Below are 17,937 nucleotides of genomic sequence, written 5' to 3'. Positions count from 1 at the left end.
TAGTCAAACTTCGACATAATTATCTTACAAAATCTGGACAAATTCTTCAACTTTTTAATACTCCTACTATTTGCTTGATGAAATTTAATAACGTTTAATAGGACGGCATGCAGAGACTCCAACCCCAAGCACCTTTTGATCTGGAGATTCTCCCGCCTGAAACCCCTAGCAAACGGGAGACCCAAGTTTATGTGTGCGAAGCGCGAAGTTCCTATATATTAGGGTTATAGATGCTCTCTGGTGCTATCTAAGGCTTATTTTTGCAACATACGATAGCAATAAGTAAGAAATCCTTTCCAACGGGAGACATTGAGCCAGGGCGGGAGAAATTAAATCTCACACGGGAGAACGGGAGATTTTGCAAAAATGGGTTTTCGGCGGGAGATCTCCCGTCGAAAACGGGAGAGTTGGAGTCTCTGCGGCATGAGAAATACCTCTTAATACAATGCCTTATACGTGTTTCACTGAAGAAAGCACAAACCAACAAGTAATGAAATTCAGCCCCTTGAACCTGTAAATTACATAAAATACATAATTCGGGTGCTTGATCAGGTAAATATTGACAATTAGCAATAGGCAGATTGTGGTTTCCACAACGAAATTTACACAGAGTTGTTCTATCCACTACATCCACATTCTTCTGTTATTTGAAGCCACCATACCACGAAACACATTTCGTATGCAACCCTCAACTCATCACACGCTAGCTACCTTCGTTGAACACTCCACTTATAAGCATGAGATGACAGGTGCGGTTTCGTGAAGCTGCAATGAACAAAAGGTGACGAGGATTTCTACCCAAACCTACTGATAAACCATAACCATGGCATCGCCAATGTCGAAAGAGTCGAGATCTATGAGGTAAGAAGACTTCAACTGTACCCATTGTAGCGTTGTTAAATGTAAGAAAACGGCAACCAGTTTTTTTTTTTTTTTTTTTCCCCACGTTGAGAACGTGCGAGTCATCTGAATTGAACGGGGTGTGAGTGAATGACGAATGTAGCGCCCTGTGCGCTGTGGGTTTGATGTACCAATGGATTGGTAGATCGTAGAGGCCCGTCCATTCATTCAGTCAGCTCGTCTCGCGATCGTGCGAAGTGCACCGGTCGTCCACATCATATCTAACTAATGATCTAATGCACTTTGTACATTATTGTATGCCATTCGGCTACTGAATGGGCGCTCAAGCAGCCAGCCGTAGATTCTATCAAGGTCTAACCGCTAGACCTCTAATGATGACGAATGTGTGGCTTCATGTCTCAGTGTTATTACATTACACATGAACAAATGAATGACACAAAATTTAGTAAACTTATCTAGCTAACAGTTAGGTGTCCAAAAGTCAAAACACATCGACACTGACTGTAGGCCTACATGGAAACCGACACCGCTCTAAGAACAATTGTTAGACCTACACTTCTACAGCCATAGACCTAGAGAAACCTATAGCATTGCCATCAGCCAGTGCCCTCCGGGCATTGCCATTGGTGTGTAAAATTAAAACAGAATGAACTTTCACGCATGAGACTACATGCGCACGCAGAGGTTTTGCATTCTTCACTGGGATTTGAAGATGCCAAAAAAGCTGAAAAACCGATACTAAACAAGATCAACAGCAAAACAATGATAGAATCTACCGTAGATTATAAATGCACATTCATTGGAAAAGCATTACCCATTTCACACCTAAATTTACAGTGTATTGTCAATTTGATAGTGGGTAGGGGTATTGGTTTTGCAACTGAGTGTGTCAAAATAGCAACCCTCGCATTCGAAGCAGTTATCGTGGAGCGTGTACTGCAAATCACATTTTTAATGCATGCTTGTGAATTCAGAGTATATTAATACACTGCGTGAAGTAAAATTTCAGGCAAATTGTGAAATATTTTAAGAATAATTATGATAGAAAACAATGTCGATGTGATGGACACCCAACTATACTAAATGAGGACTAAATTTACATCTACTCTGATATCCTACTTTTGTTCTCACTCTGAGTCTGTCAAATAATATGATCTCGGGGGGGGGGGGGGGGGGGTTTCATGAAGAATTTAAGTGGAACTTAAGATTTAAGATTGACTAAATGTTATGGTATGCTGTGTGTGTCTTCAATGTTGCCCAACTTTCTAATGAAAATGAAGATTTTGGAGCCTTTTTAGCTCACCTGAGCCAAAGGCTCAAGTGAGCTATTGCGATCGCCCTTCGTCCGGCGTCCGTCGTGCGTCGTGCGTCGTGCGTCGTCCGTCGTGCGTCGTGCGTCGTGCGTAAACTTTTTACATTTTCATCTTCTTCTTGAAAACCCCAGGACCGATTTTCATCAAACTTGACAGGTAGCATCCCTAGGGGGTTAGGAACTCAATTTGTTAAAATGGGCACCATGCCCCACCCAGGGGGCCCCCAGGGGGGCCCAAACCCCCAAAATTAAGGAATCTGTAAAAATCTTCTTCTCTAGAACCAGAAGTGATAGAGCTAAGTTAATACTATGAGTTAGTACATTGATGACTGTAGTTTCAAGTTTGTTCATGGCAGAATCAGGGGTGCCCCCCTTTGGGACCCAGGGGAGGGGGGTGGGGAAGGGTTCTAATGGGGCCTAAATTGTACATTTTCATCTTCTTCTTGAGAACCCCAGGGGCAATTCCGCGGTTAGTAACGTTACATTTGAACAAATTTAGATATTTGTTTTTACTACTAAATTACCATTTATTCATTTCAAGTCAAAATTATGACAAAAACATGTTCATCTTTCCCAGGTTTATGATGCAGAAAAAAAATGGATACAATCCACGACATATTAGAATTGCTATGGCAACTTAAAGGGCTGGTTAGTAACGTTACGAAAAAAGGACATGACAAAAAAATCAATGTCTTGTAACAAAAACTGTGCAAAAATTAAAGTTACTTCAAACAAAGTGTTGCATTAATTTCAATTATCGCATCATGACAAATGTTCACACAAATTTTTTTAGCAGTACGACCAATAATTTCTTAGCTAGACCCCCAAAAGCATGGTTAGTAACGTTACGGTTAGTAACGTACATTTGTCCGGAGTAATTCCGCAGGTCATTTCACCCTTTTGTAATTGACAAAATGTCATATGACTTCTGGAGTACTTAAATGTATTCATCTTTTACCCTTTAGCAAAACTTTGAGGAAAAAATTTCAAAGGAACCCACTGTAATTTGCATTTAAGTGAATTTCAGCGTCCCCAGTCCCACAAGTACATTTTCAATGATGGTTTTAGATCTCGCAAAATCAATAAATATGAAAAATAAAATCTACTGAATTTGAAAGACCTTAATGATTGGTGAACATCCATGGCATTAGTTGAAACCTAAATTAAAGAGTATGATAAAGAGGCACATTTCTTTTATCCATGTCATGTCCACCTAACTGCGGAATTGCCCCCATGACCCATTTTCACCAAACTTGGCAGGTAGCATCCCTAGGGGGTTAAGAACTCAATTTGTTAAAATGGGCACCATGCCCCACCCAGGGGGCCCCAGGGGGGCCCAAACCCCCCAAAATGAAGGAATCCGCAAAAATCTTCTTCTCTAGAACCAGAAGTGATAGAGCTAAGTTAATACTATGAGTTAGTACATTGAGGACTGTAGTTTCAAGTTTGTTCATGGCAGAATCAGGGGTGCCCCCTTGGGACCCAGGGGAGGGGGTGAGGAGGGGTCCTAATGGGGCCTAAATTGTACATTTTTATCTTCTTCTTGAGAACCCCATGACCCATTTTCACCAAACTTGGCAGGTAGCATCCCTAGGGGGTTAGGATCTCAATTTGTTAAAATGGGCACCATGCCACACCCAGGGGGCCCCCCAGGGGTCCCAAACCCCCCAAATGAAGGAATCTTTATAAATCTTCTCTAGAATCAAAAGTTATAGAGCTGAGATAATACTACAAGTTTGTTCATAGGAGATCCAGGGGTGCCCCTCTTGGGTAGGGGGGGGGGGGGGGAGGGGGGGGTGTGGTTGGAAGGGTCCAAATGGGGGCCTGAATTGTACATTTTCATCTTCTTCCTGAAAACCTCATGATGGATTTTTGTCAAACTTGGCAGGTAGCATCCCTAGGGGTCAATATCTCAATTTATCAAAATGGGCACCATGCCCCACCCAGAGGGCCCCAGGGGGCCCCAATCCCCCCAAATTAAGGAATCTTAAAAAAATGGGCCCTTGATATTGTACATTTTCATCTTCTACTTGAGAATGCCTGGTCAAATTTTGGTAGAGCTGTGAATGATTTAGATTAGTGACTGCGTGAAAGGTGAACTTGCGATACTCAGGTGAGCGCTAGACCCGCGGGTCTCTTGTTTATATAGCAATTGATACTTCAAGATAAAATAAATAACAATGGAATTATTCTGTAAACATTAATGATAAGTTAAAGTGGGTGTTGAATAGGCTAATGAAACTGAACAGGGAAACCAGCTGCATACCATAATTTTCAGTCAATCTTGAATTAAGCTTGACTTTCGTGAAACACCCCCCCCCCCCCCCCCCCCCGCACTAAATTAAAATTTGTATTACTGTATCTGCATCATTTCTGCATAGTGCAAATTAACTGATGCATCAATGCTTGACCGAAAGATCGGTCTGTATCTGGTTGTCTAGGATATGTTCCATGGAGACTGCGTCTGGCTTCACACAATCCCCTCCTATGGAGGAGAGCCGATAAAGTAAAATAATGATAAAAGACTCCTCCGGACATACAGATTCTTTTTTTGTCTACATCAATGCATGCATCATGATCATGTGCATGCTAGATAGCGAGTTGGAGTACTGCACTGCACTGTCTGTGACTGTTTTATTTACAAGCACAGGGCCTGTGCAACGTGTCTGCTAGTGTTAACTTTAGTGATCTGGTTCAGAGCTCACTACAGACATTGGGAGATTCAGCAGAACAATTATCAGTTTTTTTGAATAAACATGATAAAGGCTCTCATGCATTAAGATATGGCTTTTAGTATTTGTACAATTTACATTTTCCCCCTGTCCCTCTAGGGTACACTGATGTAAGTTCATTGATTTTGTATGGGAGCAAACAAGGTGACATAGTGATATACTGTTTTATTTACAAGCACAGGGCCTGTGCAACGTGTCTGCTAGTGTTAACTTTAGTGATCTGGTTCAGAGCTCACTACAGACATTGGGAGATTCAGCAGAACAATTATCAGTTTTTTTGAATAAACATGATAAAGGCTCTCATGCATTAAGATATGGCTTTTAGTATTTGTACAATTTACATTTTCCCCCTGTCCCTCTAGGGTACACTGATGTAAGTTCATTGATTTTGTATGGGAGCAAACAAGGTGACATAGTGATATACTCTTCATAAGAGAGCAAATTAAAAAGGACAAACTCAGCACTGGATGGCCAACTGGCTTTGAACACTTCACACATATGGCTTCCTGCCTAACTGCAACCAGCCCAAATGTGAAGCATATTTGGACTGCAGATACGATAATGATTTAGTGTCTCCAAGTAGTTGCACATTGTGGTATTGGACGTTGGCATATAATAGACATAAGTGTACCTGCCCCCAGGTTCCAGATCCTTCAAGTGAATCAGTTGGTGATTGACCAAATTAAGAAAAATTATCCACGTGGGACAGAAAGAGACTCTTGAAGGAACCAAATTTTGCACAGCATGAGTGCCAACAATGAACTACAACGTCTGTAAGTACCGGTATTCAAATTTAAAATGAATCAAACTTGAAAGGTGAATTTCATGTTCAATACCACCACATATGAGACAGTTCCTTAAATCTGCAGTCTGAACACACTTTGTGCTTGGGTTGGTCGCAATTACTGTACTTACTGTCATATTGGGGAAGGGGCACTACCAAATGAGCATTTGGATAATACACATTTCCTTCACGCATGGACTAATAAATTTTAAATACTGTCACTGGAACAATCTGGCTTCTTTTCACGTCAGTAGGTTTTTGATGACACCTGCCCAGCATTGCAGGCAGGAAGTGTAAATTACCAGACTGAGTAAGCCTGTCACTCTGGTTTTAGGACCAAATAAATTCCAGTAAAATGATTTTTACTTGCACTGCATCTAGTATTACATTATGTACAGGTACACTGTACATGGGCACTAGACATGCCAGATACACTATGTAGAATTTACAACAACAGTGCAGTGGACTGTGGCCTACAGCAATGAAGAAGAAGAACTAAAGAAAAAGTAGGTAATACGTAATGCCGCTAGCTACTTACACCGTATAAGCTGGCTGTTGGACAATAGTTCAGCCGAAGCAGGTATGCTGCTACCTACCCAATAAGCCAGGCTTAGGTGATGGGTTCAATTCCCAGGCCAGTCCCATCTTCTTTCCACATGGTCTATTAGTCCATGAAAGAGGTTGTCCAGAGTACACTTGGGTAGGTGTCTTTGTTTGATGTCTTTACAGAGTAAAATGCAAAATCCTCCCTGAACCAGGGAATTAAATTCTGGCATATTGTGTTGCTTGTAATATTCAATTTCCATACTGTAAAAGTGGAAATTTTCGCACATTTCGTGCAACCAGAACCTATATAAAAATAAATGCACACAAATATTTTTGCTCGCCATATGTTCCTGTGCGTGATGTCTCTATTCTGCGGAATTAAAAACATGCGGAACTCTCCTGAACCGGCCAAGCGCGAAAAAAGTATGGGTACCAAATTTTAATGATAGATTTTCATCGAGGGAAAAGGGGTATTGATATGATTTAAATCTGACAGCCCTGTGAATTTGAGTCAAATTAAAGTTAAATATCAACTTGATAGTGTATTGTCATTGATATCTATAGACTCATCATTAAAAGATGTGTCTTAGTATTAAAGTCCAGTTCCTTTCTTGACCTTTTAAAACCTGTTACTACAATGTCAATGTACATATATTCCCTAGTATACTCAGACATGTGCACAGCTGTATTTTAGAAGTGTGTCAAAGCAAAATCAGCTTGTCCTTAGAGGGGTAAAAATGTTGCATGAGCACTCCATGGCCCCATTTCGTAAAAGATGTTAGGATGACAACTCTTGCTGGAATGACAACTTTCCAGAGCAAACAGCCAATCAGGAAGCTGTATTCTTGTCGTTACCATGACAATAGTCATTCCAGCAAAGAGTTGGACACATCAAATAAACTCTTTATGAAATGGGGCCCATGTCTCCATGAATCATGGTGAGGACAAACATACTTTTAGGCTTGTGACTGTAATGTCTACAGACACAGAGTACCGTATCCACTTTGCCAAGCTCAAGCACCTTCTCAACAAATGTACGGTGGAAAAAACACTTTGATAGGATCATTTTTAAATATCTTGAATGAAAAATACAAAATACAGAACTTAGTACACACTATAACCATGTCTAGTCCGTTATTGAAACAGTGCTCTACATGTATATTGTATCATTTACCATGGCTGCTGACAGATCTAGGGAGAGGATTAGCATTTTTCATGAATATTGATCACAGACAATGGTGACAATCAACAGCTGTGCTAGTCTTGTGATATCAGACCCTTTGTAGTTTCGTCGCCACAACCTTTTATACCCATGCTTGTAATTGAAGCAGTGACTGATTCTAAATATTTACACGTACAACACATTGAAATCGCAAGACAGATGTTATCTTTTTCTCTATACAAATAGTGAAGGGAAAGGCATATTGTATGTTTAACCCATTGAGGACGGACTGATTTTGCTACAACATGCATTTCTTGTTTATAGACATTTGCCCGAGTATACTCGGGACTCATCCTCAACGGGTTAAATGTATAGCTCTGTACAATTACATGGTACAGTACATTTGTTAGGAATTCAAAATCATTTTGTTTTATTCTAGTCTACAATGTATGTGACTTTGATATTTCACCTCCAGCATTGATCCTAAACGTTTGATCGATCAAAATAATGATAACCTTCTGTATTTCAGAGGATGTTTATGTACATAATGTATTTATTATCCCGACTGTATGGAAAAAGTCTTGAATTACATGGTACACTTGTACAAGGTTCACCCATTTTTCTGGAGTGTCACTTTTACAAGGAGAAACACTGTCTTGTAATGACAATGTAGGGTGTCATTTCTCTGGGATTTTTGTCAATTCAATGGTAGCAAGAACTAGAAATCTTTTTGAGTCATGAAAATGTGTTATGCACATTTTGTACATGTACAAGTACAGTCCATACTGATTCAAATGTAACCAGAAGTCCATGTACTTCTATGAGTGTGGAAGAAACTGAGAAAATGTTACAGTGTGATGGAGCAAGTGGTATGATACAAGTACAACTTGTCCTGTACTTCTAGTGTAAACTGAGAAAATGTTATAATGTGATGGAGCAAGTATGTACATGTAAAAAACACATTGTGCATATAACTTCTTAGTTGGAGACCAACTAAATGATGACATTGTTTCAAGAACACAGGTTTGAACAGGTTGCATGTCATGTCTGTTGGTGCGATCAGCAGCTGGTGAGGTGAGGAGGTCTGGATTTCAAGTCTGTCAGGGGTTATTGATTATGTAACGAGGTAGTGTTGACAGCTACATTGTACAGTGTACATGTGTATTAGGTAGCCATACCCTTGCATACATTATTACAATGCTAGTGTTACTCAAGTGGATGTGGAATATAATTTATTGTGTAAACTTGTATGTTTGTGTGTGTGTGTGTGCTGTTCATTCAGATGTATATTACTTCAATTGACTTCATGTAATGAGACTTTAGTGATAAAGAGTTCTACAGCACCAGTACAATTGTATGTTTTTGTTTCTGATATCCTGTGCATTATTAGCAGACAGTGTACCACTGCTATTGTAACTTAGATTTGCCCATATAGTGAGATTCTGTGCCTCTGAATGTACAGTATATACACAATAGCTATACATTTTATATGTTTTTGAATACAGCCTGTAGGTAAGTGTAGGTACACTTTGGTACCAAGTACTACTGTATGTACATGTAAATGAAAGTGTAAGGAATGTGGGTTAAGACAATGGGTCCAAGTAATCACTTGCAAGCAATGCAGTATACCATCACTTTAATAAAGAGTACACTTAATGAATGTTGTGTCTAGTTTTCAGCCGATCAATGCTGGCATTTCCTTTGCCTCAACAGCCGAGTAATTTTTCAGTATTTCGATCTATTTGAGTGCAATGTGTAAATAGTTGCTGGACTCAGTGGGTGCACATTCAAGTTTGTTCACCCATGTGACAAGTGAGCATGTGGGTGTGTAGTGCCTGGAAGCATTAAGATTTTGTGTGTTAAATGCATGATACATACTGTACATCAAACAGTATCCTGAATGCTTGTTGCTTCATTATCTACACTTGTAGATTATGTCAAATGAAATGGTTTCTGTCTCTGCCTGTTACACATACAAGTTACTTGTAGAGTCTGGTCTTCTGTAGGGTCCAGTTTAGCTTTAAATGCCCCCTTCTCTTTGCGCAGAATGAATGAAGCGGATCTTTACATGCATGAGTTGTGACTCTCTCATACACGGGATGTCCATTTTATGTACTATCCGAGGGAAGGTGACTTGCACAAAAAGTCAAAAGTGCATTTAAGGTATGCCAGCACAGCATCCTACTGCCCCACTTCAAATGTTTAACCCATGCAATCAGTGGAGTACTTGAACAATCCGGGATTGGGGAGGAAATAACCCTTCTGGCAGGGAAATTAAATTCTCAGATTATCAGAGGATTTTAGTTATCATTTTTATATTTTAAGAGACAATGGAAACATTGAAGTGCAAGTATACTGTACATGTACATCTTGATAAAGTGTTTTGTGGTTCTGAAAAAGCAAAAACAACAAAAACGAAAACAAAAAGGAAACCACGCCTTTGATTTACCTCCACATGAAGAAGACATCTCAGTCATATCATTTTATTGTAAGACCTACATTTTGTAATTTTGAAGGATTCACGGCCGAAGGATTCATTTTTCAAAGCAAATATAATTGTCCCTGCCAATCAATATGCAGGCGCAACTGAATTATCAAAACTCTAGAAGGCCATGTGCAAATACAATGTGCGATGTATGACCTTCACTCACGCCTCCCTTCCCCTCCAGCAAACAATGTGCATGTACTGTACTGTATGTATGCTGCTTTATCCTGGGTAAAGAGTTCACCTGTGGCTAAATACCATATAACCTGTATAAGCAGTATTAATACATGTACATTGTATGATCATAACACAGACATTCCTGTATTACCTGGCCAAAATGGATGCACGCAGTGATGACATTAGTTTGAACTTTGCATTATGTTTACAGGCTCAACGTCTCACCACTTAAGCTGGTATCTCACTGAGCCGCGAACGTTTGCGAACGTAGCGAATTTGAGATTCGCCAACTTTTCTGACGAATGTTTGCGAAAAATCAAAGTTCGCTTCTGCCATTAGCGACAGTTAGCGATGTTTAGCGACAATTAGCAACACTTTAGCGAACGTTTGCGAAAGTGTTTGCGAACACAGGTGGCGACTATTAGCGAATGTTAGGCCAAGTAAAAAAAGATAGTAGTTTCTCGTCCGGGTTTTTTGAGCAGGGCGATGAGGGAGGTCCTTACTATTTGATATCTTACTATTTTTTCGAGGATTGTCAAAATGAAAGTAATATGTGTTTCTCGTCCGGTAATTCTGAGAAAGGTAACGAGAGAGGGCTTTACTATTTCTATATCCAATTTATGAAATGAAATATCACTCTGGTAGCTGTGTTATGAGAGACCAGGTCTCAAGCGTATGTCTTGCCTGCACTCTGTGCATTTTCAAACAAATAGATTATGTACCATACTTGAAATGAAACTTCATGCATGCAGAAATACATTTGCTTTTTCTTTCCACTACAGATGTCAAGGGAAAATGACCATCTTAATACTGGTATTTAGTGTTGTAATGGCATTTCTGATACCAGTGTACTTGCAGTTCTGATGTATTGTGCTATTAAATGAAACAGGTATAAAACATGTCTTTCAGCAAAGAATGTACGACTGAAATAAATTCCATGATATTCAAAACACTGCTTTATTCATCATTGGTGTTTGTGACTTTTTGTGTCCACACAGCTGGTATGTATCTGCATTTCTTCACAGTACAATAAAGTTGTAGCACATGCAACTGGAAACTGGCTTGTACAATTGCAGATGGATGTCAAAATGATACTGATATGGCATTATAGCATTAAACATTTAAAGATGTTTCTTAATGTTCCAAAAAGACATTTGATAATCACTCATCATTTGGATGATGAATGATTGTATACCACACTACAGATGATACGACTCATGGCCGTGTCCGTGAATTTACATCGTAAAGAAAAGTATCCCGCAGAAATACGAGACAAACCAGAATCCGTGGAAAAGTTATTTATTTTGCAGATACAATTGTACACCCATTTGATAATTCTACATTTGCTGGAAAAGTGCAGTCATTTTACTTGGGTACCTAAGGGGGGGTCACCGTGCATCCCCCCCAGGACTCCTCGAAACTTACATTTTGGGCAAGTCCAAGATAAGGTCCCCTCAGAAGGCAAAATTTCATCTTTGCTCAATATTGACATGTTTGGTATCATTTTGAAGCTTATGAGTTGAAGTTTTGATTTCCGTGAAGGAAAAAATGATATTATGTAAATTTATGCAAATTTCAAGGGCTTCATTTGCATAAATGTGAAACACAGCGTTACGTATGGGACATTTATAAAAATTCATATTAATTCAAAGGAAAGCAAATGATATTTGATTAATATGTGGACATAAGAAGTTCATCACATAGTTTAACTTGGTATGAAAATTTAGGGATTATGCAAATGATTATGCAAATTAGCTCGTGTCCTATCATGAGATGTCCCATACGTAACAAAATGAGGTCATTTTTTTAGGTTTTTTCTGAAATTGCTAAGGTTATTTTAATGCCCTTTTGGAAAGTTCTAATTTATTGTTTAGAGAAATTAAATACCAGAGAAAAAAGAAAAAAAAAGTAAAAGAAACATTTTTTATTAGGCATTGAAATAATGTTACGTATGGGACAAATGTGTTACGTATGGGACATTCTCATACATATTGCATGTGAATGCATGTAGCTAGTAGCTGGGAAGGTCTCTCAGTACACAAATGGTCAATCATCCTGAAGAAAGCATCCCAACATTGCAGCTACTTTTTGAGTTATAGACACTTGAAACAATACATGAACTTGACTGAACAATTTTCAGAAAGGGGGAGGGGAAAATGGCAAAATACACAATGAAAAATCAGCATATAAGGGATGGTATAGTTTTTTGTAGAAATGAGGATTCAGTTTTCAACATTTAATGAGATGATTGGAAACCAATTATATGAATTACTTAAGAGCATACAATCTTAAGACTAGAGGAATTCAAAGTTTATGTGATGGAGTTCCAATTTGAAATGGTTGTGATATATATATAAAAAATAAAGTAAAATGATTTTTTATTTATTGCAAGTGATACACAAATTGTCCTTATTCAGTTTTCAATAGTAGCCACGACAAAATTCATGGGTATACATACTGAGGTGTGACTCGAATCAATGACCTGACTGCTAGACAGACATCACATATCTACTCGATCACTGGGGTTCCACGCAGCAGGTATTGCTTATTTATTAAACTTGATATTTCTTGTGTCAAGTTGTTTTTTATTGAAACTGAATGGCAAACTGCCCTTCATCAATGGAAGTTAACACTTAACTATTTCAATTTTTCAGTAGTAACTATCCTGATGAAAATAGGGCATACAGTACATACTAAGGTTGGTCATAAAAAAATATAGAATATGATCAAATGTGATTATGATGGCAAATATCTGGGGAATATTGTTTCCTTGTCAATCTAGATCAGTATTTGAGTAATTTCAACTGATTCCATCTCAATAATTATGCAAAAATTTGTTTATGGGTATTTTGCAAAATTATTTTGCAAAATACCCATAAACATGGTTCTCCACACACTAAACGAATGGGGGACAAAGGGCATGCATACCCAAGTTGGTCATAAATATATAAAAATATGATTGAATATGATTATGATGGTGAATATTTGGGGAATATTGTTTCCTTGACAATCTGGATCAGTATTTGAGTAGTTTCAACTGATTTTACTTCAATAATTATGCAAAATACCCATAAACATGGTTCTTTACACACTAAATGAATGGGGGACAAACTGTCCCATACATAACTGTCCCATACGTAATGCGTCATGTCTGTCTTTAATTAGAACCTGTAATTAGAGCTTTTTGCCTAATTACATGAAACTTACCTGTGATAATCTTGAGTGTTGTGACTTTCATCACAGTGAGTTACAAGTTGTAGAATGATATACTTTCAGAGAGTTTTTGAGGTTGAAAAAAATGTTCAAAAAAACAAAATTTTTCTGGTCCCATACGTAATCGGCACACTATTTTTCTCTTCTAGAATATAATTGTCAAGGTCATTTTTCTAAATTTTTTTACATGATTATACTTCTCCTAGATATCAATCACCATGATGAAGTTCAATATGATCAAAGGCCATTAACACTATTTTTCAGGTCATAAAAGTCTCTGAATGTCCCATACGTAACGTGCGCGTTATCTTGGACTTGCCCTTTCAGGATCCTCATGACATACCAAAACATAATCAAGATGTTAACAGGAACGAAAAGTGGCTGTTCTAGGTGAAATTTAATGTATTCTATTGTTTTTTCATGATTTCTTATGTATTTCTTTGTTTTTCAACTTTTTCAACTTTTGTTTTTTCTTTGTTTTTCTATTGGAAATTGTCACTGACCACTTTTCTACCATAATTAGCACAAAACTAATCAATGAAAGTGATTAATTGTAAAATAATCAGGTTTTCATGACCTTCATGACAGAGCACCTGTTTTCCATAGGAAATGTACACAAAATCACCAAAATTGTGCCCGTTTTGGGGGGACATTCCCTTACAATAACGGGCGTGACTTCACAAAAGTATACGCGGATGTTGCAAATTTGGTCTCGAAAGTTGCGTGAGACTTGAACAAAACAAAGTCAAGTAAGTTTTGAGGAGGTCCTGGGGGGGGGTGCACGGTGACCCCCCCCCCCCCCCCCCCTTGGGTACCCTACTATGTAGGCCCTACATGTAAGCAACATACAGTCAAACTCGGATACCTCGAATTCGTCGGGACTGAAGAAAATGGTTCGAGGTACGCGAATTTCGAGGTACGCGTACGTCGAATTTTCTTCGACTTATCCGAAGTTTATCGTTGTTCAACATGGTATCTGTTGTAGTGCCTACTGATTGTTTGCATGCTTGTCAATTGGAATTGAATCGACTTTTATATGAATGAATTGAATGAAAATCGGAATTGAAATTAAAATTTCAGAAATAAAGATTTTGGTGGCCCGATCGCGCCACCGAAAAAATTCGGATGTTTGCCTTTACTAACTTTTGAAAATGAATAGCGGTAACAATCGGCTACGTAAGATGCTAAAATAAATGTCAGATGTTTGTTTTTAATTTTGGAAATGAATAACGGTAATATTCGACTCTGTATGATACTAAAATAAATGTCGGATGTTTGCTAATACTTTTGGAAATGAATAACGATAAGACTCAGCTCTGATGGTGCTAAAACTAATGTCAGATATTTGATTTTGCGTTCGAAAATGAACAAGGATAACATTCGGCTCCGGAAGACGCTGGAATAAATGTCTAATATTTGCTTAGACGTTCGGAAACTAATATTCAACTCCGTACGATGGTTTGATAAATGTCGGGTGTTTCCTTATACTTTCGAAAGGAAATAGCAGTAACATTCGGCTCCGGAAGATGCTAAAATAACTTTCTGATGTTTGCTTTTAAATTTCGAAATGAATAAAAGTAACATTCAACTGCGTTCAATGGTAAAATTAATGTTTGATGTTTGCTTTGACGTTCGTAAATGAGTAACAATAATATTCAACTTCTAACGATGATAAAATAAATGCTGGATGTTTGTTTTTACATTTGAAAGTAAATTGCAATAACATTTAGCTCCGGAAGATGCTAAAATAAATGTCGAATGTTTGCTTTGATGTTCTGAAATGAATAACAATACAGTGTAATATCAAACTCCGTTATACGATGATGAAATAAATGCCGTATGTTTGCTTTCACGTTAGGAAGTAAATGGTAATAACATTCAGCTCCGGAAGTTATTAAAATACATGTCGAATGATTGCTTTTACGTTTGGCATGTTTGGAAGTGAATGACGGTAACATTCTGCCCCATACGATGTTAAAAAAATATTGGATATTTGCTATTACATTTTGAAATGAATAACGGTAATTAAGCTATGTTTGATGGTAAAAATAAATGTCTTATGTTTGCCTTGACGTTCGAAAATGAAAAACAGTAACATTCGGCTCCGTACAATGATAAAATAATTGTCAGATGATTCATTTCACTTTCGGAAGTGGACAGCAGTACCTTCAGCTCCGGATACGATAATGAAATAAATGTCGGATGTTTGAAATGAATAACCGTAATATTCTGCTCGGGACGATGCAAAAATAAATAACCGATTGTTGCTTTTACATTGGGAAATGATTAACGGTATTAATCCACTCAGTTAGATGCTAAAACAAATAGCGTATGTTTGCTTTCACGTTTGGAAATGGATAAGGATATAAAAAAGAATTCAGCTCCGCCAAGATGCTAAAATGAATGTCGGTTGTTTGCTTTTACATTTAAAAATAATTAACGGTTATATTCGGCTCCGTAAGGTGCTAACATACTAATATATGTTGGATGATTGCTTTTGCAGTAAGAAATGAATAACGGTAACTTTCGGATGCTAACAAATGTCAGCAAATCCTCCCACTTTCTCATTTCAAACGTAAGTTTTAACCTCCTAGTATAAGCATCAACTTTTATAATAATCTCTACGGCTATGCAAAATTTGCTAAATCTTAAAACACAGAATACGATGATTGAATATTCTATTCACTTCTTTAAGACATGGGCATCTGCATCACTTCAATAATGCTTAATATTAATTTTTCTATATTTAGTAGGACTAATTTAGTTTTTCTAATGTTTTTCCCGTTTTGGGTTTTTTTTTTTTGCGTCAGCAGATTTTACTTTTGACCACCAAAAAATAAAAATCAATGACACTGGTGACCCGATGAAGTCAGTGTGGAGCCCTGTCTATTCCATTCTTTATTATGCTCGGCCTATACTTCCAGATCATTATACGACACTACATGTATTTTCATAATCGCATTGCTGGAAAAACAAAAATCCAGTGCTTGCGTTCTCGGGGAAGAATAAATGAAATAAACTTCGTGAAAGGCCGAAAATAAAAGTTAAAATATAGGCACTACGCAGGAGATTGATGTTAGAACAGTGGACCGTGATTAACGTCCAAGATATAACTGTCAACACCTAAGCAGGTGCGCCACGACGGTTAAGAAATCTACGCGCACGGTATGACGACTCGGTATCACCCACGATCAAAAATCAGAACACAGTGGTTAAAGAAAAGAGCGTAGTGTTAACGTAAGTACTCCATTGGCACGGGTGCTATGTGCATATCGTGTACGTGTGTAGTGGGTAGGTGTTGGGGTTTTTTCTTGTCATCTGTGTAGGCCTACCGGGTATTTCTTTGGGCGCGCGATTGTTAAGAATATTTACAGTCAAGTGTGAAAAGATTTGTGACATGTCTCCGCTGTCCACGCGCGCTTAATCGGAGATTCTGATTGACGTTGCAATTCGATTCGAGCTACATGCTGGGAAAAACAATAAGTTAATTAAGATCAGGACAGTAGATTTCACTTCGAGGTAACCGAACTTCGAGTTATTTTCTTCGAGCTACGCGAATTTTAATACACGGAAACTCCATGGGAACAATCGGGACTTTCATTTTGCACCCGAGGTAAGTGAAATTCGGCTTATCCGACGTCGAGGTATCCGAGGTTGACTGTATATATTACATACATACGTGTACATAAGGACGGAGGGGGGGGGGGGATCCACCCCCACCCCCCCCCCTGCACGACACTGCACACACATGCACATAGTCACAATGACATGAAAATGTATACAAACTCGATACAATCCTCACAAGCATTTTTACAGTACAATTCATCCGCTTGAAATATGAGAAACGGGGAAAAATACGAACAATGCGCGAAATATGCGTGGAATATCAGCGATTGATTGCAAAAATGTTGCCGCTATCGCGTTCACGACGTACCGAGTGCGCTGTACATCACAGCTAGCCCAGGCCCGCCCGGGCGCCCGCGCCCATCCAACTGGTACAGTTCGACTGCTTTGTGGGTCATTCCTTCTTGCCGAGCTCGCAGTGTGAAATGCATGCGTTATTACATACGCACTAAGCTACAGCTGTACTACAGCTAAGTAGAGGACGCAAGGCGTAATTAGAAATGAGACATCACGATTGGTAGGTAGGTGAATTGTCGATTTCTTTTTTTCGGCGGCCGAAAAAATAGTAAATATAAAAAAAGTTGATGCGGCAACTGAAAATCGATGCGGGCGGGGAGCGGGCTGGGATGAGAATTATGAATTTCTTGGTATTTTCAGCGCCATTTTGAAAATAGTAAATAGTAAAAAAATCGATGCGGCGGCCAAAATCGATGCGCGCGAGGACGAGAAACTGGTTTCTTTTTTTACTTGGCCTTAGCAAATGTTAGCGACAATTTTGCAAATGTTAGCGACAATTTTGCAAATGTTAGCGACAGTTTTGCAAATATTAGCAACTGTTTGCAAATCCTTTGCGACAATTTTGCGAATGTTCTTGGACCTAGAAAAGTACCAGGCGATTGTGTATAGTAAGACCCATAAAACGACATAAAACCTTCCACTGAATTCAGATCTCTTGTCACAACCGTTCAAGATGGATTTCCAGGATATGGAAATAAATTTCTGCCAAGAAGGGGCTCAAGGTGTTGCTATCCTTGAAGAGCT

General features: G+C 38.5%; 1 protein-coding gene across 1 annotated transcript in view; it reads left to right on the top strand.

Moving 5' to 3' along the window:
- The first annotated feature begins 747 nt into the window (after positions 1-747).
- LOC139718709 (dnaJ homolog subfamily C member 5-like) overlaps positions 748-17,937 on the top strand; it is a 36,563-nt gene continuing 19,373 nt past the window's right edge. The window contains exon 1 of the mRNA XM_071630171.1: positions 748-861. Within this exon, the coding sequence (XP_071486272.1) occupies positions 824-861 (38 nt within the window). The 5' untranslated portion in view covers positions 748-823. The remainder of the gene's footprint in view (positions 862-17,937) is intronic.

This window comes from Diadema antillarum, unplaced genomic scaffold, assembly GCF_040938485.1.
Source record: "Diadema antillarum isolate AM-2024a unplaced genomic scaffold, OU_Dant_1.0 scf00000099, whole genome shotgun sequence".
Classification (NCBI taxonomy): Eukaryota; Metazoa; Echinodermata; class Echinoidea; order Diadematoida; family Diadematidae; genus Diadema; species Diadema antillarum.
This window is presented reverse-complemented; position numbering and strand designations above follow the sequence as displayed.